The sequence below is a fragment of the Ranitomeya variabilis genome, chromosome 6 (assembly GCF_051348905.1).
Source record: "Ranitomeya variabilis isolate aRanVar5 chromosome 6, aRanVar5.hap1, whole genome shotgun sequence".
Classification (NCBI taxonomy): Eukaryota; Metazoa; Chordata; class Amphibia; order Anura; family Dendrobatidae; genus Ranitomeya; species Ranitomeya variabilis.
In genome coordinates, this window is record NC_135237.1 from 542,045,964 (window position 1) to 542,068,186 (window position 22,223).

At 45.8% G+C, this 22,223-nt stretch overlaps 1 protein-coding gene across 1 annotated transcript; it reads left to right on the forward strand.

The window, feature by feature from the left end:
• The first annotated feature begins 7,276 nt into the window (after positions 1-7,276).
• LOC143783324 (rab11 family-interacting protein 4-like) lies at positions 7,277-14,060 on the forward strand. The gene is made up of 2 exons (XM_077271727.1): positions 7,277-7,479; positions 13,168-14,060. Exons 1-2 carry the CDS (start codon positions 7,332-7,334, stop codon positions 14,058-14,060), a joined length of 1,041 nt encoding a protein of 346 aa, XP_077127842.1. The 5' UTR covers positions 7,277-7,331.
• Positions 14,061-22,223: the final 8,163 nt, after the last annotated feature.

The following is a 22,223-nucleotide window of genomic DNA, read 5'->3' on the forward strand; positions in this document are numbered from 1 at the left end:
TAACACATATGTTGGGGTAAACCCCTTTTTGGGCGCACGGGAGAGCTCGGAAGGGAAGGAGCACTGTTTTACTTTTTCAACGCAGAATTGGCTGGAATTGAGATTGGACGCCATGTCGCGCTTGGATAGCCCCTGATGTGCCTGGACAGTGGAAACTCCCCAATTCTACCTGAAACCCTAACCCAAACACACCCCTAACCCTAATCCCAACGGTAACCCTAACCACACCCCTAGCCCTGACACACCCATAATTCTAATCCCAACCCTAATCCAAACGTAAATGTAATCCAAACCCTAACCCTAACTTTACCTCCAACCCTAGCCCTAACCCTAACCCTACCCCTCACCCTAACCCTAAACGTGACTGAAATACGTGTCACTAAAATACGTGTCACTAAAATACGTGGCACTGAAATACGTGGCACTGAAATACGTGGCACTGAAACACGTGGCACTGAAACACGTGGCACTGAAACACGTGGCACTGAAACACGTGGCACTGAAATACGTGGCCCTAAAATACGTGGCACTGAAATACGTGGCACTGAAATATGTGGCACTGAAATACGTGGCACTGAAATACGTGGCACTGAAACACGTGGCACTGAAATACGTGATACGTGGCACTGAAATATGTGGCACTGAAATACGTGGCACTTAAATACGTGGCACTGAAATATGTGATACGTGGCACTGAAATACGTGGCACTGAAATACGTGGCACTGAAATACGTGGCACTGAAATACGTGGCACTGAAATACGTGGCACTGAAATACGTGGCACTGAAATATGTGATACGTGGCACTTAAATACGTGGCACTGAAACACGTGGCACTGAAACACGTGGCACTGAAATACGTGGCACTGAAATACGTGGCACTGAAATACGTGGCACTGAAATACGTGGCACTGAAATACGTGGTACTAAAATATGTGGCACTGAAATACGTGATACGTGGCACTGAAATACGTGGCACTGAAACACGTGGCACTGAAATACGTGGCACAGAAATACGTGGCACTGAAATATGTGGCACTGAAATACGTGGTACTAAAATATGTGGCACTGAAATACGTGATACGTGGCACTGAAATACGTGGCACTGAAACACGTGGCACTGAAATACGTGGCACAGAAATACGTGGCACTGAAATACGTGGCACTGAAATACGTGGCACTGAAATACGTGGCACTGAAATACGTGGCACTATGACTGTCAGAAAATGTTCATTAAACGGTTAGGGGTGAGGTTAGGGGTAGAGTTAGGGTTAGGGTTTGGATCCCTTTATCACCTTGATGGTGGTGGGTGGCTTTTCAGTGTGTTTTCTGTTTTTTTTCGATAAAAATGCATGCGTTTTTAACGCAAACAAACGCATGTGCTTAAAAACGCAAGAAAATACTGCAGGTTGTATTTCTGAAAATGAACGCATGCAGAAAAAAACCGCATGCGTTTGAAAACGCGACCAAACGCGTACAAAAAAACCGCATGCGTTTTCAATGTCAAATATAGGGAAAAAACGCATGCGGTTTTTTGTGCAAAAAACGCTGCAGACAAAAACGCAAGTGTGAAACCAGCGACGCTTTTTATAGCAAAAAAGTTTTTGCGTCTCCACATTTTGAGACCTATAATTTTTCCACATTTTGCTCCACAGAGTCATGTGAGGTCTTGTTTTTTGCGGGACGAGTTGACGTTTTTATTGGTAACATTTTCGGACACGTGACCGTTTTTGATCGCTTTTTATTCCGATTTTTGTGAGGCAGAATGACCAAAAACCTGCTATTCATGAATTTCTTTTGGGAGAGGCGTTTATACCGTTCCGCGTTTGGTAAAATTGATAAAGCAGTTTTATTCGTCGGGTCAGTACGATTACAGCGATATCTCATTTATATCATTTTTTTATGTTTTGGCGCTTTTATACGATAAAAACTAAAATATAGAAAAAATAATTATTTTGGTATCGCTTTATTCTCAGGACTATAACTTTTTTATTTTTTTGCTGATGATGCTGTATGGCGGCTTTTTTTTTGCGGGACAAGATGACGTTTTCAGCGGTACCATGGATATTTATATCAGTCTTTTTGATCGTGTGTTATTCCACTTTTTGTTCGGCGGTATGGTAATAAAGCGTTGTTTTTTGCCTCGTTTTTTTTTTTTTTTTCTTACGGTGTTTACTGAAGGGGTTAACTAGTGGGGCAGTTTTATAGGTTGGGTCGTTACGGACGCGGCGATACTAAATATGTGTACTTTTATTGTTTTGTTTTTTTTATTTAGATAAAGAAATGTATTTATGGGAATAATATATTTTTTTTATTATTATTTATTTAGGAATTTTTTTTTTATTTTTTTTTACACATGTGGAAAAATTTTTTTTTTACTTTTTTACTTTGTCCCAGGGGGGGACATCACAGATCATTGATCTGGCAGTGTGCACAGCACTCTGCCAGATCGACGATCTGCTGTGCAGGGCTGCAGGCTTTCCAAGTGTCTGCTCTGAGCAGACACTCGGTAAGCCACCTCCCTCCCTGCAGGACCCGGATGCCGCGGCCATCTTGGATCCGGGACCTGCGGCGAGGAGGGAGGTAGGAGACCCTCAGAGCAACGCGATCACATCGCGTTGCTCCGGGGGTCTCAGGGAAGCCCGCAGGGAGCCCCCTCCCTGCGCGATGCTTCCCTATACCGCCGGTACACTGCGATCATGTTTGATCGCGGTGTGCCGGGGGTTAATGTGCCGGGGGCGGTCCGTGACCGCTCCTGGCACATAGTGCCGGATGTCAGCTGCGATATGCAGCTGACACCCGGCCGCGATCGGCCGCGCTCCCCCCGTGAGCGCCGCTGATCGATGATGACGTACTATCCCGTCGGCGGTCATACGGGCCCACCCCACCTCGACGGGATAGTACGTCAAATGTCGGGAAGGGGTTAATCTTCTCGCATGGTAACTCCACCTATTCACCAAAAAACCAAGAGGAAGGAAGAAAAGCATTAGAAAAAGATGGCATCCCAGTGTTCGATTCAGGTGCATTACCACAGAGACAAAGACCACGCAGAGAATGGACGGAGGTTCGACGCACCAAGCCCAACAGACCATACACCCGCTAATGATACTAAGACAGGTTTGGAGGACAGTTAATGGAATAAAACTCAATTACACTGGTTCTTTCAAAACAATATGCTAGTTACTGTTATAATTATTGGGCAAAGTAATATTTTTCTTTTACAGAGTGCAGTGCCAATGGAGCAAAAATGCTACTCCACTTTGGGCTATTACTGTTTTGGGTCCAACTGTTCATGGACCGATACACCTTAGGCTACTTTCACACTAGCGTCGTGCCCTCATCGATGCTAGCGTTGAAAGCGCCGCACAACTGGGGCAGCGGATGCTGTTTTTCAGCGCATCCGCTGCCCCATTGTGAGGTGCGAGGAGGCGGGGGCGGAGTTCCGGCCGCGCATGCGCGGTCGGAAAAGATGCTCCCAACACACAAAAAAAGTTACATGTAACTTTTTTTGTGCCGACGGTCCGTCGCAACCGTTGCACGACGGTTGCGACGTGTGGCAATGCGTCGCTAATGCAAGTCAATGGAGAAAAAACGCATCCTGCAAGCACTTTTGCAGGATGCGTTTTTGCTCCAAAACGACGCAAAGCGACGTGCAGTGCACGACACTAGTGTGAAAATAGCCTTAGCCCGCATATTGGTTATTTGTTGTAACCGTTTTCAAAGTTTCTTTACTTTTCACCCCATTTTTCCTATCCTTTCTCTTATCAGAATGGTGACGAATATAATACTAAAAGCTGACGTAAAGCTGTGCATCCTACATGATGTTATACCAGGTGACTTAGATAGTTTATTGTATAATACCAATGTATAAGATTTTATCACATAATGTACGGGGATTTAATTCCCCAGTAAAAAGAAAACGAGCATTCATTGAATATTCAAAACACTCCCCTGATGTAATATTTCTGCAGGTAACCCACTTCTCAAATACCTCATCCCCCAAATATTTCCATAAATTTTACTCAAGATTTTATTTAGCTACACACGATAAAAAAACGAGGGGGGTTGCTATATTTCTTCATAATTCCTTCCCATTTATACAAGAGGATACAATAGTAGATAAAGAGGGCAGATTTGTAATTTTCTGGGGAACCACACAAGAAAAGCGAATTTGCCTCATTAGTTGCTACTCTCCCCCGACGTTACAAATGAAAACTATTAGATCAGTCGCGAGAGCCCTAAATGCTGTATCGTATGATGTAATTATATGGGGGGGGGGCGACTTCAATTTAAATGTGGATAAGACTCTTGATAGCTCCAACAATCAAAGGTCTGACATGTCGGGGAAGGAAAAAAAAGATACTTCAAACTATTTTACAATCTCACCGTCTGGTTGACACGTGGAGAGAAACTCACTGTCAATCAAGAGGATATACTTACTTTTCTAGAGTTTATCATTCCTATTGGATTGGATCCTTACCAATTCAGAAAATATACCTTCTTTATTATATTCCAGACATATTCCCTCGTCATGGTCAGACCATGATTGTATTCTATCAGTATTTAACCCATTATCTACCAATGTCCTTTTTTTGGGATGCCTAATCTTTAGCTTTTAGCAACTAAGATTTTATAATTTTTATAATTAGGTCCAATTTTTTGACGCAACAGGGTTTGCTTTCTTCATACTGGGTGAAATTAACCCGTGTGTGAATCCATATTGTACCGCCATATAGTCCGTCATTACTAGCAGCAGGTTCCATCTCTGCACGGTGGACCCCGGGCTGCGAACGCACCTTACTCTATCTTTCTAATTATTTGGTGCGTTCCGCTAGCCCTAACACCATCTAAGGCTACTTTCACACTACCGTTTTTTGCAATCCGTCGCAAAAAAGACTAACATTAAGCGACGCATTGACACAGTTGAGTCGTGTTGTGGCGGACCTTCGGCTGCAAAAAACGTTGCTTGCAACGTTTTTTGCTGCGTCGAGAACGTCTTTTCCGACCGCGCATGCGCGGCCGGAACTCCGCCCCCTCCTCCCCGCACCTCAAAATGGGGCAGCGGATGCGCTGAAAAACAGCATCCGCTGCACCCGTTGTTGCAGTGCAAACAACGCTAGCGTTGGTACGTCGGCCCGACGCAGTGCGTCGGGCCGAGTACGACGCTAGTGTGAAAGAAGCCTAAACTAGATGACTTCTTAAATAATATGCCATTACCCACATTGAGCCTGAACTTTGCAGCAACACTGCACTCTCCCATTTCTAATTAAGAAATTACCTCTACTATTAGACATCTAAAAATCGGGAAAGCACCAGGCCCAGACGGGTTAACTGCTTTATATTATAAAAAGTTTTCAAAAATTCTATTCAAATATATCCAAACTTATTGTAATGATATGTTGAAGGGTCAGGGAATGCCCCCAGAATTTTATTTTATACAGCTCATATATCAGTTATTCTGAAACCACCGAAAAGAGACCCGTTACATACAAAATATTATAGGCCCATATCTTTATTAAATCTAGATCTTAAAATCTTTTCAGCTATTCAGCTATTGCTATATATATATATACAGTAGCAGACAGAATTAAATACAATTACACCATTCTACTACAAAAGTTTACACAATATTTATCGCATTGGTCCACCCCGTCTCTCTCTTTTTTAGGCAGAATTCACTCAATAAAAATGGTAACTCTACCCCAATTTCTATACCGGTTTCACTGCCTACCAATTCCATTACCTTCACTAACACTTAAAACAATAAATTCACAAATATTACGTTTCATTTGGAACAACAAAAAATCACGCATTTCCCAACAAATTCTATTTAGACACAAAAGACAAGGAGGAGTCTCTTTACCGAATTTTTCCCTATACTACAAAGCGGCACAAATTGCCCAATTGGCAGCAGTGACTGCTGAACAACATGCACCCATCTGGTCACGGATAGAAAGCTCCCATATAGCGCCCTACTCCTTGGAGAGTCTCATCTGGGCCACTGGACCGCTACCAAAAGAGTTAGGCTGTGTGCACACGTTGCGGATTTAATTGCGGATCCGCAGCGTTTTTTTCCGTGCGGAATTGCATTAAATCCGCAATGTAGTGCTAAAGTAATGTTAGTAAATGTAAACCGCACACTAGATGTGCACATGCTGCTGAAAAATCCGCACTGAAACGCTGTGGTATATTTTCCACAGCATGTCACTTTTTTTGTGCGGAACTGCAGCGTTTCTGGACCCATTGACTTCCATTTTGTGGGTCAAACCCGCAGATAAACCGCAGATGTAAAAACCATCAGCGGATTATCTGCGGATTTGGATGTCAAAAACGCTGCAGAAGGAAGTGATGTCAGTGATGTGGAGAAAGTGTGTGGGCGGAGTGTAGCGAAAATGGAGTCGTACCGTCGCCTGGGGATCGATGTGAGGCATATGGTGAAAATGGTATGCAGTGTCTGTCAGTAGTGACTCATTGTCGTCATTCGTCAGATGGGACTACTTCTCCCATCGAAATCTGATGATGGGAGAGTTGTCCCATCGTCAGGTGACTGACTACAATGGGTTAAAAACACAAACACACATAAAACATACATTACATACAACATGTAGTACACACTCACCACATATGTCCCCGAAGGCCACCATCCACGATCATCCTGTTCCAAAAAAAAAACCTTTTTCCGTCGTAATCCATAATATCGCTTGTCCCACGACATCCTCCGGTGATACATTGCAGGAGTTAATTGCTCCTGCAGTGTATCGGAGCTGCCCGTTCGTTTTCCTGGAGTTAAATGAACTCCGGGAGCTCACTTTACAGCACTTGAACTGCTGTGAGTTCATTGAACTCCGGTAAACTCTCGCGCATGCGCAGACACACTGCAGGAGCTTTTGCTGCTGTCAGTGTGTTTTGGCAGCTGTGGAGAGTAGTCACATCTCCTGATGTGGCTGTTCTCCATGGCAGATCGCCGTGGGACAATCGATATTAATGGACTACGTCGGAAAAGACAAGAACAGATCGTGTGATTGGTAAGTATGGTAAAACTTTGAAAATTAAAATACTTTTTTCTGTGTCTTTTTTTTTGTGTTTCAGTAATTTGGGGTTAATAATGGATAGGCGTCTTATTGACGCCTCTTCATTATTAATCGGGGTTAAGGTCACCTTACAATGTCAAGGTGACATTAACCCCTTATTACCCCATATCCCACCGCTCTATTGGTCACATCCTGTGGTGGGCGGGGACTCCGGTGTCTAGGTGACGGGGCGGGGCTGCAGCACCGTTGCGGTGTCTGATCTCACTACAAAGATCGCGATCCGGGAGATCAGCGGCGGCGAATGTCGGCCCTCGTCACCCGCAGCCCCCGGTACAGCACGAGTGGCGGCCGCCCCGAGGGCTCCGACCTCACACATGGGATGTACGTGACCGCAGACGGCGTGGACAGCGACTCTGAGCTCTACCATGAGGACTGTTATGATCCTAATGGCAGAGGATCTCAGGAGTACCAGCTAAGTCTGCAAACACAAAAAAACAGCTCATAGGGAAGTGGTAACTTGACTGACCGTATACTTGATCCTAGCACAAACAACTAGCAGCAGCCGGGGAACGTACCTACGTTGGTTCTAGACGTCTCGCGCCAGCCGGAGAACTAACTAACCCTTTCAGAGAAAATAAGACCTCTCTAGCCTCAAGAGAAAGGACCCCAAAGTTATAATACAAGCCCCCAACAAATAATAACGGTGAGGTAAGAAGAAATGACAAACGTAAGAATGAACTAGATTTAGCAAAGAGAGGCCCACTGACTAATAGCAGAAAATAGGAAGATGACTTATACGGTCAGCAAAAACCCCTACAAAATATCCACGCTGAATATCCAAGAACCCCCGCACCGACTAACAGTGTGGGGGGAGGATAACAGCCCCCCTTGAGCTTCCAGCAAAATCAGGAATCACATTTTAAACAAAGCTGGAACAGAATAAGGGAAACTCAAATGCACAAAAATAAGAAAGCAGGACTTAGCTTATCTTGCAAAATCAGGAGACCAGGAGACACGAGAAAACAGACAAGGTCTGATAACAATGAATCCAGGCACAATACTGAGTATCCAGGAAGTTTATATAGGCACACCCAGGCCAAACGAAGCAGGTGAGTGCCAACCTGGGGAAAGACACTCCAATTGCCATACCGCTAATGACCACAAGAGGGAGCCAAGAACTATAGTTCACAACAGTACCCCCCCTTTAAGGAGGGGTCACCGAACCCTCACCAAGACCACCAGGGCGATCAGGATGAGCATCGTGAAAGGCACGAACCAAATCGGCCGCATGAACATCAGAGGCGACCACCCAGGAATTGTCCTCCTGACCATAGCCCTTCCATTTGACCAGATACTGAAGCCTCCGTCTAGAGAGACGAGAGTCCAAGATCTTCTCCACCACATACTCCAACTTGCCCTCGACCAACACCGGAGCAGGAGGCTCAACAGCAGGAACCATAGGCACCACGTACCGCCGTAACAAAGACCTATGGAACACATTGTGAATGGCAAACGACACCGGAAGATCCAAACGAAACGACACCGGATTAAGGACTTCCAAAATTTTATAAGGACCAATAAAGCGAGGCTTAAATTTAGGAGAGGAAACCTTCAGAGGGAAATACCGAGAAGACAACCAAACCAAATCCCCAACACGAAGTCGGGGACCCACACCGCGGCGGCGGTTGGCAAAGCGCTGAGCCTTCTCCTGTGACAACTTCAAGTTGTCCACCACAAGATTCCAAATCTGCTGCAACCTATCCACCACGGAATCCACCCCAGGACAGTCAGAAGGTTCAACATGACCCGAGGAAAACCGCGGATGAAAACCAGAGTTGCAGAAAAATGGCGAAACCAAGGTAGCGGAACTTGCCCGATTATTAAGGGCAAACTCAGCCAGTGGCAAGAAAGTAACCCAATCATCCTGATCCGCAGAAACAAAACATCTCAAATAAGCCTCCAGCGTCTGATTAGTTCGCTCAGTTTGGCCATTAGTCTGAGGATGAAAGGCAGATGAAAATGACAAATCGATGCACATCCTAGCACAAAAGGATCGCCAGAATCTGGACACAAACTGGGATCCTCTGTCAGACACGATATTCTCAGGAATGCCGTGCAAACGAACCACATTCTGAAGGAACAAAGGAACCAAATCGGAAGAGGAAGGCAACTTAGGCAAGGGCACCAAATGGACCATCTTGGAAAAACGATCACAGACCACCCATATGACAGACATTCCTTGAGACACCGGAAGATCTGAAATGAAATCCATGGAAATGTGCATCCAAGGCCTCTTCGGGACAGGCAAGGGCAAAAGTAACCCGCTGGCACGAGAACAGCAAGGCTTAGCCCGAGCACAAATCCCACAGGACTGCACAAAAGATCGCACATCCCGCGACAGGGACGGCTACCAAAAGGACCTAGCCACCAAATCTTTGGTACCAAAAATCCCAGGATGCCCTGCCAACACTGAGGAATGAACCTCGGAAATAACTCTACTGGTCCATTTATCATGAACAAACAGTCTGTCAGGTGGGCAAGAGTCAGGTCTACCAGCCTGAAATCTCTGCAACACACGTCGCAAATCAGGAGAAATGGCCGACAAGATTACTCCCTCTTTAAAAATACCCGCTGGCTCTGTGACTCCAGGAGAGTCAGGCACAAAACTCCTAGAAAGAGCATCAGCCTTCACATTCTTTGAACCAGGCAGGTACGAGACCACAAAGTCAAAACGGGAGAAAAACAACGACCAACGAGCCTGTCTAGGATTCAGGCGTTTAGCGGACTCGAGGTACATCAGATTTTTATGATCAGTCAAGACCACCACACGATGCTTAGCTCCGTCGAGCCAATGACGCCACTCCTCAAATGCCCACTTCATAGCCAACAACTCCCAATTACCAACATCATAGTTCCGCTCAGCAGGCGAAAACTTCCTAGAAAAAAAAGCACATGGTCTCATCACAGAGCAACCAGAGCCTTTCTGAGACAAAACAGCCCCTGCACCGATCTCAGAAGCGTCTACTTCAACCTGAAAGGGAAGTGAGACATCAGGCTGGCACAAAACAGGCGCCGAAGTAAACCGGCGCTTCAGCTCCCGGAAAGCCTCCACGGCCGCAGGAGCCCAATTAGCAACATCAGAACCTTTCTTGGTCATATCCGTCAAAGGTTTTACAATGCTAGAAAAATTAGCAATAAAACGACGGTAGAAATTAGCAAAACCCAAGAACTTCTGAAGACTCTTAACGGACGTGGGTTGAGTCCAATCATGAATAGCTCGGACCTTGACTGGGTCCATCTCCACAGTAGAAGGGGCGAAAATAAAACCCAAAAAGGAAACCTTCTGCACTCCAAAGAGACACTTTGAGCCCTTCACAAACAAAGCATTATCACGCAAAACCTGAAACACCATCCTGACCTGCTTTACATGAGAATCCCAATCATCAGAGAAAACCAGAATATCATCCAGATAAACAATCATAAATTTATCCAGATACTTCCGGAAAATATCATGCATGAAGGACTGAAACACTGAGGGGGCATTAGAAAGCCCAAAAGGCATCACCAAGTACTCAAAATGACCTTCGGGCGTATTGAACGCAGTTTTCCATTCATCTCCCTGCTTAATGCGCACAAGGTTGTACGCACCGCGAAGATCTATCTTGGTGAACCACTTGGCACCCTTAATCCGGGCAAACAAGTCCGACAATAGTGGCAAAGGATACTGAAATTTGACAGTGATTTTATTCAAAAGCCGATAGTCTATACACGGACTCAAAGAGCCGTCTTTCTTGGCCACAAAAAAGAATCCCGCACCAAGAGGGGAAGAGGATGGACGAATATGTCCCTTCTCCAAAGACTCCTTAATATAAGCACGCATCGCGGCATGCTCAGGTACAGACAGATTAAATAGTCGTCCCTTAGGAAATTTATTACCAGGAATCAAATCTATAGCGCAGTCACAGTCCCTATGAGGAGGAAGGGCACTGGACCTGGACTCACTGAATACATCCTGATAGTCCAACAAATACTCAGGGACTTCAGAAGGAGTAGAAGAAGCAATAGACACCGACGAGGAAACGCAATGAATTCCCTGACAACCCCAACTTGACACGGATATTGCCTTCCAATCCAAAACTGGATTATGGGTCTGTAACCATGGCAGACCCAGAACGACCAAATCCTGCATTTTATGCAAAACAAGAAAACGAATCACCTCCCGATGTTCAGGAGACATGCACATGGTCAGTTGTGTCCAATACTGCGGTTTATTCTCCGCCAATGGTGTAGCATCAATTCCTCTAAGAGGAATAGGATTTTCTAGAGGCTCTAGGACAAAACCACAGCGCTTGGCAAATGATAAATCCATAAGACTCAGGGCAGCACCTGAATCCACAAATGCCATAACAGGGTAGGAAGATAATGAGCAAATCAAAGTCACAGACAAAATGAACTTAGGCTGCAAATTACCAATGGCGACAGGACTAACAGCCTTTGATGGCCGTTTAGAGCATGCCGAGATAACGTGTAGAATCACCACAGTAAAAACACAACCCATTCTGACGCCTATGATTTTGCCATTCGGTTCTAGTCAGGATTCTATCACATTGCATTGAGTCAGGTGTCCGTTCAGACAACACTGCCAGAGGATTAGCAGTTTTGCGCTCCTGCAAACGCCGATCAACCTGGATGGCCAGAGCCATAGAATCATTCAGACTTGTAGGAATGGGAAAAACCACCATCACATTTTTAATGGCTTCAGAAAGGCCATTTCTGAAATTTGCGGCCAGAGCACACTCATTCCATTGAGTAAGCACGGACCATTTCCGAAATTTTTGGCAGTACACCTCAGCTTCATCCTGGCCCTGAGAGATGGCCAGCAATGCTTTTTCTGCCTGTATTTCAAGATTGGGCTCCTCATAAAGCAATCCGAGCGCCAGAAAAAACGCATCAATATTTGCCAATGCCGGATCTCCTGGCGCCAATGAGAAAGCCCAATCCTGAGGGTCGCCCCGCAAGAAGGAGATAACAATTTTAACTTGTTGAGCTGAGTCTCCAGACGAACGAGGTCTCAAAGATAGAAACAATTTACAATTATTCCTAAAATTCCCAAATTTAAATCGATCTCCAGAGAACAGCTCAGGAATAGGTATCTTAGGTTCTGACATAGGACTGCTAATAACAAAATCCTGAATGCCCTGCACACGTGCAGCAAGCTGATCCACACTAGTAATCAGAGTCTGAACATTCATGTCTGCAGCAGAGCTTCAAGCCACTCAGAGAGTGGAGGAAGAAAAAAAAACAAAAAAAAACTCAGACCTTTTCTTATAGTCCCACTTCAGCAATGCACTTTTTTTTTTTTTAGGCCTGGATTACTGTTATGATCCTAATGGCAGAGGATCTCAGGAGTACCAGCTAAGTCTGCAAACACAAAAAACCAGCTCATAGGGAAGTGGTAACTTGACTGACCGTATACCTGATCCTAGCACAAACAACTAGCAGCAGCCGGGGAACGTACCTACGTTGGTTCTAGACGTCTCGCGCCAGCCGGAGAACTAACTAACCCTTTCAGAGAAAATAAGACCTCTCTAGCCTCAAGAGAAAGGACCCCAAAGTTATAATACAAGCCCCCAACAAATAATAACGGTGAGGTAAGAAGAAATGACAAACGTAAGAATGAACTAGATTTAGCAAAGAGAGGCCCACTGACTAATAGCAGAAAATAGGAAGATGACTTATACGGTCAGCAAAAACCCCTACAAAATATCCACGCTGAATATCCAAGAACCCCCGCACCGACTAACGGTGTGGGGGGAGGATAACAGCCCCCCTTGAGCTTCCAGCAAAATCAGGAATCACATTTTAAACAAAGCTGGAACAGAATAAGGGAAACTCAAATGCACAAAAATAAGAAAGCAGGACTTAGCTTATCTTGCAAAATCAGGAGACCAGGAGACAGGAGAAAACAGACAAGGTCTGATAACAACGAATCCAGGCACAATACTGAGTATCCAGGAAGTTTATATAGGCACACCCAGGCCAAACGAAGCAGGTGAGTGCCAACCTGGGGAAAGACACTCCAATTGCCATACCGCTAATGACCACAAGAGGGAGCCAAGAACAATAGTTCACAACAGAGGACGGTGTAACCCTTGGCCACCATGAGTCGGACCTGGACAGCGCCATCGAGAGCACCCAGAGCTCAGAGGCCTCCGATGAGTGTCGGGGCGATGACAGCAAAGATCTTGGGGGACTGTACCTCCCTGGAGATCAGAGCCTCCTCACTCCCGCGGCCTCCTCGTACTTCTCCAGTCGCTCCTCGGCCTCCCTGATTAGTAACAAGGAGCAGTTTGAAGACTACAGTGAAGGGGATGTGTATTATACTCCGAGCAGCCCCTGCCCTGATGATGAGAGCCGGAACAACGCACTCTCTGACCTGGGCTCCTCCGTCTCCTCCAGTGCCGGGCAGACACCACGTAAGATGAGGAGCCTCTACCACAGCGAGATCCTGGACATGTACTGCAGCCAGTGCTCAAAGAAGATCACCCTCCTCAACGACTTGGAGGCCCGACTGAGGAACCTCCGAGCCAACAGCCCCAACAGGAAGATCTCCAGCACGGCGTTTGGGAGGCAGCTCATGAACACCAGTAACCTGAGCAGCAGCAATGGCAGCACCGAGGACTTGTTCAGAGACAGCATTGACTCCTGTGAGAACGACATCACAGAGAAGGTCAGCTTCCTGGAGAAGAAGGTGACAGAGCTGGAGAACGACAACCAGACGAGTGGAGACGTGAAGAGCAAGCTGAGGCTGGAGAACACACAGCTTGTACTGAGAGTCCATGAACTTGAGGAGATGCTGAAGGACCAAGAGACGAGGTTGGAGCAGATCCTGGACGACGAGCTGAAGCGTCACAGAGACACCTACAACCGCCTGGAGAAGGAGAAGAGCGTGGAGATGGAGCTGCTGAACGCCAGAGTTCAGGAATTTGAGGAAGAAAACGTCGATTTACTGATTACATACAACATGTAGTACACACTCACCACATATGTCCCCGAAGGCCACCATCCACGATCATCCTGTTCCAAAAAAAAAAACTTTTTCTCGGTCCCCCATGACAGCACTACGGAGAGGGGATCCGCCCTTCAGGGACAGGAAACCTACAGATAAAAGGGCGGTACCTCTCCCTCGCATCAGTTGGTTTCCTGTCCCCGACGGGGAACCTCTTCTTGGTGGTACCTGAGAAGCTGTATTACGGACCGGGACGTCGGGTTCCGGCAGCGAGGAGGCTCCTGCCGCGGCTTGTCCGGCACCCGAAGCCGCCACCGCTGGAACCGAGGGGTTCTTCAGGGTGTGCGGGGGAGAGAACGCCGCCCGACTCTGAGGGAGGAAGGGGCGCTGGTCACCCGGAGCTTCTGTGCCGGCTGCTGCATGCTCCGGGTGCAGAAAGATGGCCGCCGCTCCGGAAATGCGGCATTGACTTCCGGGTCATCTCCGCGCGCATGCGCGGTAGTCTCCTCTCCCAGGTGGAGGTGCGCAGGACCGGAAGTGCGATAGAATGCCGGAGGTGGCGCCGGATTCAAATAGGGAGATGGTGCACACATAGTTGTCGCACTATCTCCCTGTAACCATGGAGGACAGCGATCCACAGCAGCTGCAGCCCAGGCAGCAGCACCATAAGAAGGTGGACCCCAAGAGTTCCAGAAGAAGTGGGTCTAGCAGTCGGTCTACGCAGCGCAGCAGATCTGCTGCAAAGACTAACTCCCCTCCTCAAGAGACTCCTCTACCAGACCCAGGCCCTCCTCCAGAACCGGTACCTGCCTCCACATCCGAATGGTGAGTGATCTCCGTGAAAGTACATATTTTATAATGGGGTTCCCTCTTCTCCCTTACTAGGGTAAGAAGAGCCTGGAGAAAAAGAAAAATAGGGCCTGCCCCACCTGTAGCAAAGCTTTGCCGGTAACCTGGAGCAAAAAGCTTTCTAAATCTTGCATTCAGCGTTTATTGTGTGAAGAGACCCCTGATTTCGCATCTGAACTTAAAACTATAATTAGATCTGAAGTTCAAAATGCCCTGTTATCTTCCAAAAAAGGGAAGGATAAGGTGAAGGAGTCGGTATATTCCCACTCTGTCCGATCCTCATCTGAGGACGTGGATTCTGACGATTCTAAATCCTCCCTATCTTCCTCCGATGAAGATTCGGGCCGTCATTGCTTCCCACTAGAGGAAGTGGACGCCTTAGTAAAAGCCGTCAGAGCCACTATGGGGGTTGAGGATCCCAGACCCGATAAACCGGCTCAAGATATAATGTTTGGAGGTCTGGGACAAAAAAAGCGAAGAACTTTTCCATTAAATTCCAATGTCCAGTCACTGATCAAAAAGGAATGGGAAAAACCGGACTGGAGAAATTCTTCAGTGCCCTCGCTTAAAAGAAAGTATCCCTTTGAGGACGAGGCGTCCACTTCTTGGGACAAGGCACCAAAATTGGACGTAGCAGTGGCCAAAGCCTCGAAAAAATTCGCACTCCCGTTTGAGGATATGGGTACCCTCAAAGACCCTTTAGATAAGAAAGCGGATACCTTTCTTAAAGGGGCATGGGAATCGGCTGGGGGTAGCTTGAGACCTGCAGTTGCAGCGATCTGCACCTCCAGATCTTTAATGGTGTGGATTGACCAGCTGGAAAGTCAGATTAAGGATGGGTCACCCAGGAGTAAATTGCTAGACTCAATCCCTGCCATTAGGGCAGCAGCAGCGTTCCTAGCGGACTCCTCAGCGGACTCAGTACGGTTAACATCCAAGGCCGCTGCCCTCTCCAACGCAGCTAGAAGAACCCTATGGCTTAAGAGCTGGCCAGGGGACCTCCAAACGAAGCTAAAGTTGTGTTCTATCCCATGTGAGGGGAATTTCTTATTTGGGGAAACCCTGGATGACATCCTCCAGAAAGCTGGAGACATAAAGAAGGGGTTTCCAAATCTGGGACCAGCCCCGTTTAAACAGTCCTTTCGGAACCGAAAATTTTTTCGTCGGAGACCTCCCAGAGAACAGAATAAATGGGAAGAAGGGAGAAGACGAGATAGGGGTTACCTTTTCGGCAACACCTCCCGTGACCCTACGGTGGGGGGAAGGCTCGCCTCATTTCTTCCTGCCTGGAAGAAAATATCCAACAACACCTGGATTTTAAAACTCATACAATCCGGTCTAAAAATAGATTTTCTTTCCCCCCCCCCCCCCAGAAATTACATAGTGACAAAAACAAGATCTTCGGCAGCAGAACAAGCTGCATTAGAGAAAGAAATTATTTCCCTACTGCAGAAATCCGTAATTCAGGAAATCCCCCCTCAAGAAATAGAGGAAGGGTTTTTCTCCCCTCTGTTTCTAGTACCGAAACCCGACGGGTCCTTTCGGACGATTATAAACTTAAGAAACTTAAACAAAAAAGACAAAATTTTAACCATGATAGCACAAACCCTACAAAACCCCTCCATGACTCTAAGGAGGGCAATGTCACTACTGGGCTCTCTATCTTCATGCCTGCCGGCGATACCCTTCGCACAATTCCATACAAGGGAGCTTCAGTGGCACATACTAGAATGGCAGTTAATATTAAAAAACAATTTGGAAAGCAGGGTCACTCTAAATTCCTCTGTTATTCATTCCCTGCTTTGGTGGGGAAAGAACCAGAATATTTCAAACGGAATTCCTTGGGTACCAAAAATATCTTGGGTAATAACAACCGATGTGAGTCCCAGGGGGTGGGGGGGCCCACATGGAAGACAGAGTGGCTCAGGGCAACTGGTCAATTCAGGAACTGTCAGCATCCTCAAACCAAAAAGAACTTTGGGCGGTGCATCGTGCTCTTCTATCTTTCCTAACCTACATTCTGGGACATCATGTCTGAATTTTCTCAGACAACATAGTGACATTAGCATATATAAATCACCAGGGAGGAACAAGGTCTCGGTCACTGATGAGTTCCTCCGCCAAAATTATCAGCCTTGCGGAAAAAAATCTACTATCCCTTTCTGCGCTACATATTCAAGGTTCAAAAAACGAGAAAGCAGATTACTTGAGTCGAACCCAGTTGAAACAAGGCGAGTGGTCCCTGAATCAGTCCATTTTCGACCAGATCACAGGAATGTGGGGAACCCCAACAATAGACTTGTTCGCCAATTGCAAAAACAAAAAAGTAAGCAACTTTTGCTCACTGAGCCCTAAAGGGAATCCCCAGGCGCTGGATGCCTTTCTGATCCCATGGACACACAAGCTGACATACGCTTTTCCGCCAGTCATTCTGATTCCAGCAGTCATTCGGAAAGTCAGAGAGGACAAAACAAAAATTATCCTTATTGCCCCGTTCTGGCCAAAGAGGACGTGGTTTTCCTGGCTGAGGATGCTATCGGTTTCAGACCCATGGGTCCTACCGAATTTGCCAGACCTACTACAGCAAGGACCGATCTTCCACCCACAGGAGTCGAACTTGCATTTGACAGCCTGGCTTTTGAACGGGGACTATTAAAAGAAAGGGGCTTCTCAGACAACTTAGTTGCAACATTGTTAAAATGTAGAAAGCCTGTTACTACTAAAATATATGGGAAAACATGGAGAAAATTCTTGTCTATCTCCAAAGTAAAAATCCAGGAGGGTCCCTCAATTAATAAAATACTTGAGTTCCTACAAAAAGGTCTGGAACAGGGGTTAGCGGTTAGTACTCTTAAGGTACAGATAGCAGCCCTGGGAACACTCTATAACCAGAATATTTCAGCTAACCCGTGGATAATAAGATTCATTAAAGCTGTAACAAGAACAAAACCTGTAGTTACCCAAAAGATGCCCCCATGGGACTTAAATTTAGTTCTCTCGGCATTATCTAGTCCTCCATTTGAACCTATAGACATGATTCCCATTAAAACACTATCACTTAAGACCATTCTTCTGGTAGCCTTGACATCTGCAGCAGGAATAAGCGATATTCAAGCCTTATCCTCTAACCCACCTTTTACGAAAATAATGGATGATAGAGTCACTCTTAGACCTGACCCGGCCTATTTGCCAAAAGTGGCGTCAAAATTCCATAGGTCACAAGAAATATCCCTGCCGTCCTTCTGCCCGAACCCCAGAAATGAGAAAGAGCAGAACTTCCATAATCTAGATGTCAGAAGATGCCTAGTCCAATACCTAGATTCCACCAGGGAGTATAGGAAGGAAGGCTCTCTGTTTGTCTGTTTTCAGGGTCCCAGAAAAGGATTCCGGGCATCCAAGGGTACTTTGGCAAGGTGGATAAAGGAGGCGATAGCCTTGGCATATTCATCCACGGGGAATGCGATCCCGGATGGTATAAGAGCGCATTCCACAAGAGCAGTGGCTACCTCATGGGTTGAGAGGTCAGAGGTATCAATAGAACAAATCTGTAAAGCGGCCACCTGGTCATCACCGTCAACCTTTTTTAGACACTATAGATTAAATCTAGCCTCTGTGTCTGACTTGACCTTCGGGAGAAGGGTTCTCGAGACGGTGGTCCCTCCCTAAGCTTAGTCTCTGCAATTCTCTCCATAGTGATGTCATGGGGGACCGAGAAAGTCATAGTTACTCACCGTTAACGGTGTTTCTCGGAGCCCATGACAGCACTCGCTTATTCCCTCCCATCACGAGTGCGGTGAGCACCTTTAATTATATACGATTTATATAGTTTGTATAATATAGTCTAGGCACGGGGTTCCTTTTTTAAGAAATGTTATAAATTGATTTTTTCTCTGTTGTAACTAACCTGGAGGTCCTCCGATGCTCTATAAACCAACTGATGCGAGGGAGAGGTACCGCCCTTTTATCTGTAGGTTTCCTGTCCCTGAAGGGCGGATCCCCTCTCTCCGTAGTGCTGTCATGGGCTCCGAGAAACACAATTAACGGTGAGTAACTATGACTTTCCGTCGTAATCCATAATATCGCTTGTCCCACGACATCCTCCGGTGATACATTGCAGGAGTTAATCGCTCCTGCAGTGTATCGGAGCTGCCCGTTCGTTTTCCTGGAGTTAAATGAACTCCGGGAGCTCACTTTACGGCACTTGAACTGCTGTGAGTTCATTGAACTCCGGTAAACTCTCGCGCATGCGCAGACACACTGCAGGAGCTTTTGCTCCTGTCAGTGTGTTTTGGCAGCTGTGGAGAACAGTCACATCTCCTGATGTGGCTGTTCTCCATGGCAGATCGCCGTGGGACAATCGATATTAATGGACTACGTCGGAAAAGACAAGAACAGATCGTGTGATTGGTAAGTATGGTAAAACTTAGAAAATTAAAATACTTTTTTCTGTGTCTTTTTTTGTGTGTTTCAGTAATTTGGGGTTAATAATGGATAGGCGTCTTATTGACGCCTCTTCATTATTAACTGGGGTATTATTACCCCATATCCCACCGCTACACGGGAGTGGGAAGAGAGGCTTAGCGTCAGATTTTGTGCATCGTACTGATGCTCCAATTATGGGGCGGCTGCGGGCTGGTATTTGTAGCTGGGGGGGAGGCGGCAATATCCATGGCCCTTCTCTAGGCTATGAATATCAGCCCACAGCTGTCTGCGTAGCCTTTTCTGGCTATAAAATATAGGGGGACCAAAAAAGAAAAGAAAAGAAGCCACTATATACAGTCAGGTCCTTATATATTTGGACAGAGACAAAATTTTTCTAATTTTGGTTATAGACATTACCATGATGAATTTTAAACAAAACAATTCAGATGCAGTTGAAGTTCAGACTTTCAGCTTTCATTTGAGGGTATCCACATTAAAATTGGATGAAGGGTTTAGGAGTTTCAGCTCCTTAATCTGTGCCACCCTGTTTTTAAAGGGACCAAAAGTAATTGGACAGATTCAATAATTTTAAATAAAATGTTCATTTCTAGTATTTGGTTGAAAACCCTTTGTTGGCAATGACTGCCTGAAGTCTTGAACTCATGGACATCACCAGACGCTGTGTTTCCTTCTTTTTGATGCTCTGCCAGGCCTTCACTGCGGTGGTTTTCAGTTGCTGTTTGTGGGCCTTTCTGTCTGAAGTTTAGTCTTTAACAAGTGAAATGCTGCTCAATTGGGTTGAGATCAGGTGACTGACTTGGCCACTCAAGAATATTCCACTTCTTTGCTTTAATAAACTCCTTGGTTGCTTTGGCTTTATGTTTTGAGTCATTGTCCATCTGTAGTATGAAACGACGACCAATCAGTTTGGCTGCATTTGGCTGGATCTGAGCACACAGTGTGTCTCTGAATACCTCAGAATTAATTCGGTTGCTTCTGTCCTGTGTCACATCATCAATAAACACTGGTGACCCAGTGCCACTGGCAGCCATGCATGCCCAAGCCATCACTCTGCCTCCGCCGTGTTTTACAGATGATGTGGTATGCTTTGGATCATGAGTTGTACCACGCCTTCACCATACTTTTCTCTTTCCATCATTCTGGTAGAGGTTGATTTTGGTTTCATCTGTCCAAAGAATGTTCTTCCAGAACTGTGCTGGCTTTTTTAGATTTTTTTTTAGCAAAGTCCAGTCTAGCCTTTTTATTCTTGATGCTTATGAGTTACTTGCACCGTGCAGTGAACCCTCTGTATTTACTTTCATGCAGTCTTCTCTTTATGGTAGATTTGGATATTGATACGCCGACCTCCTGGAGAGTGTTGTTCTCTTGGTTGGCTGTTGTGAAGGGGTTTCTCTTCACCATGGAGATTATTCTGCGATCATCCACCACTGTTGTCTTCCAAGGGCGCCCAGGTCTTTTTGCATTGATGAGCTCACCAGTGCTTTCTTTCTTTCTCAGGATGTACCAAACTGTAGATTTTGCCACTCCTAATATTGTAGCAATTTCTCGGATGGGTTTTTTCTGTTTTCGCAGCTTAAGGATGGCTTGTTTCACCTGCATGGAGACCTCCTTTGACCGCATGTTTACTTCACAGCAAAACCTTCCAAATGCAAGCACCACACCTCAAATCAACTCCAGGCCTTTTATCTGCTAAATTGAGAATGACATAACGAAGGGATTGCCCACACCTGTCCATGAAATAGCCTTGGAGTCAATTGTCCAATTACTTTTGGTCCCTTTAAAAACAGGGTGGCACATGTTAAGGAGCTGAAACTCCTAAACCCTTCATCCAGTTTTAATGTGGATACCCTCAAATGAAAGCTGAAAGTCTGAACTTCACCTGCATCTGAATTGTTTTGTTTAAAATTCATTGTGGTAATATCTATAACCAAAATTAGAAAAAAGTTGTCTCTGTCCAAATATATATGGACCTAACTGTAATCTGCACACCACCAGTCAAGTATATGAAAAAGGAACAACTTTATTGGTAACAAAAAATGTAGGGGGACCCCATGTCATTTTTTTTCTGGGGTCCTCCTATTTTAATAGCCAGTAAGGCCACGCAGACAGCTACAAATTAGCAGTCTGCGGTCGCTGGTTTTCCCTTTCTGGACATGAAAATTGGGCGTGAGCCTACGCCAATTTTTTTTGGGGGGGTTAATAATGGATAGGTGACTTATTGACCTCTCTCCATTATTAACCGGGGTTATGGTCACCTTACAATGGCAATAGTTATTAAAACTTTTCATAACGCTACCAGGCAGTGGGAAGAGAGGGACTAGGCCGGGATTACACGTGTTAAGCACAGTCAATTCTCGCTTGTTAATACCCGCCATTGCCGCTGTTACTCATGATTGTAGCCTGTGGCTGCAGAGCAATACGTGGAGCTGCAAACTACGCTCTGAAGTGCATTAGGCAAAGACAGGTATTAACATGCATGACTTGGCCGTGTTTTTCGCATGTGTCATCCTGGCCAAGGGCCATGTTAGGCTTCTTTTTATCCTTTCTATCTGCGTTGCCTCCTTCAGACGGACACTGAATTAATGCCAGATCCTGCGCACGACGGATGAAACGGATGGCCACAATCACAATCCGTCGCTAATACAAGTCTATGACAAAAAACAGGATCCTGCAAATCTTTTTTGGTTATAATTCAGGAGGTTTTCCTAAACCATACTACATCTTTGGGTTAATATCTGCCCTACGCTCTCTCTATGGGTATACATATGTATTTATAATATATACAGGACAGGCCAAAAGTTTGGACACACCTCATTTAGAGATTTTTCTGTATTTTCATAACTATGAAAATAGTAAATTCACACTGAAGGCATCAAAACTATGAATTAACAC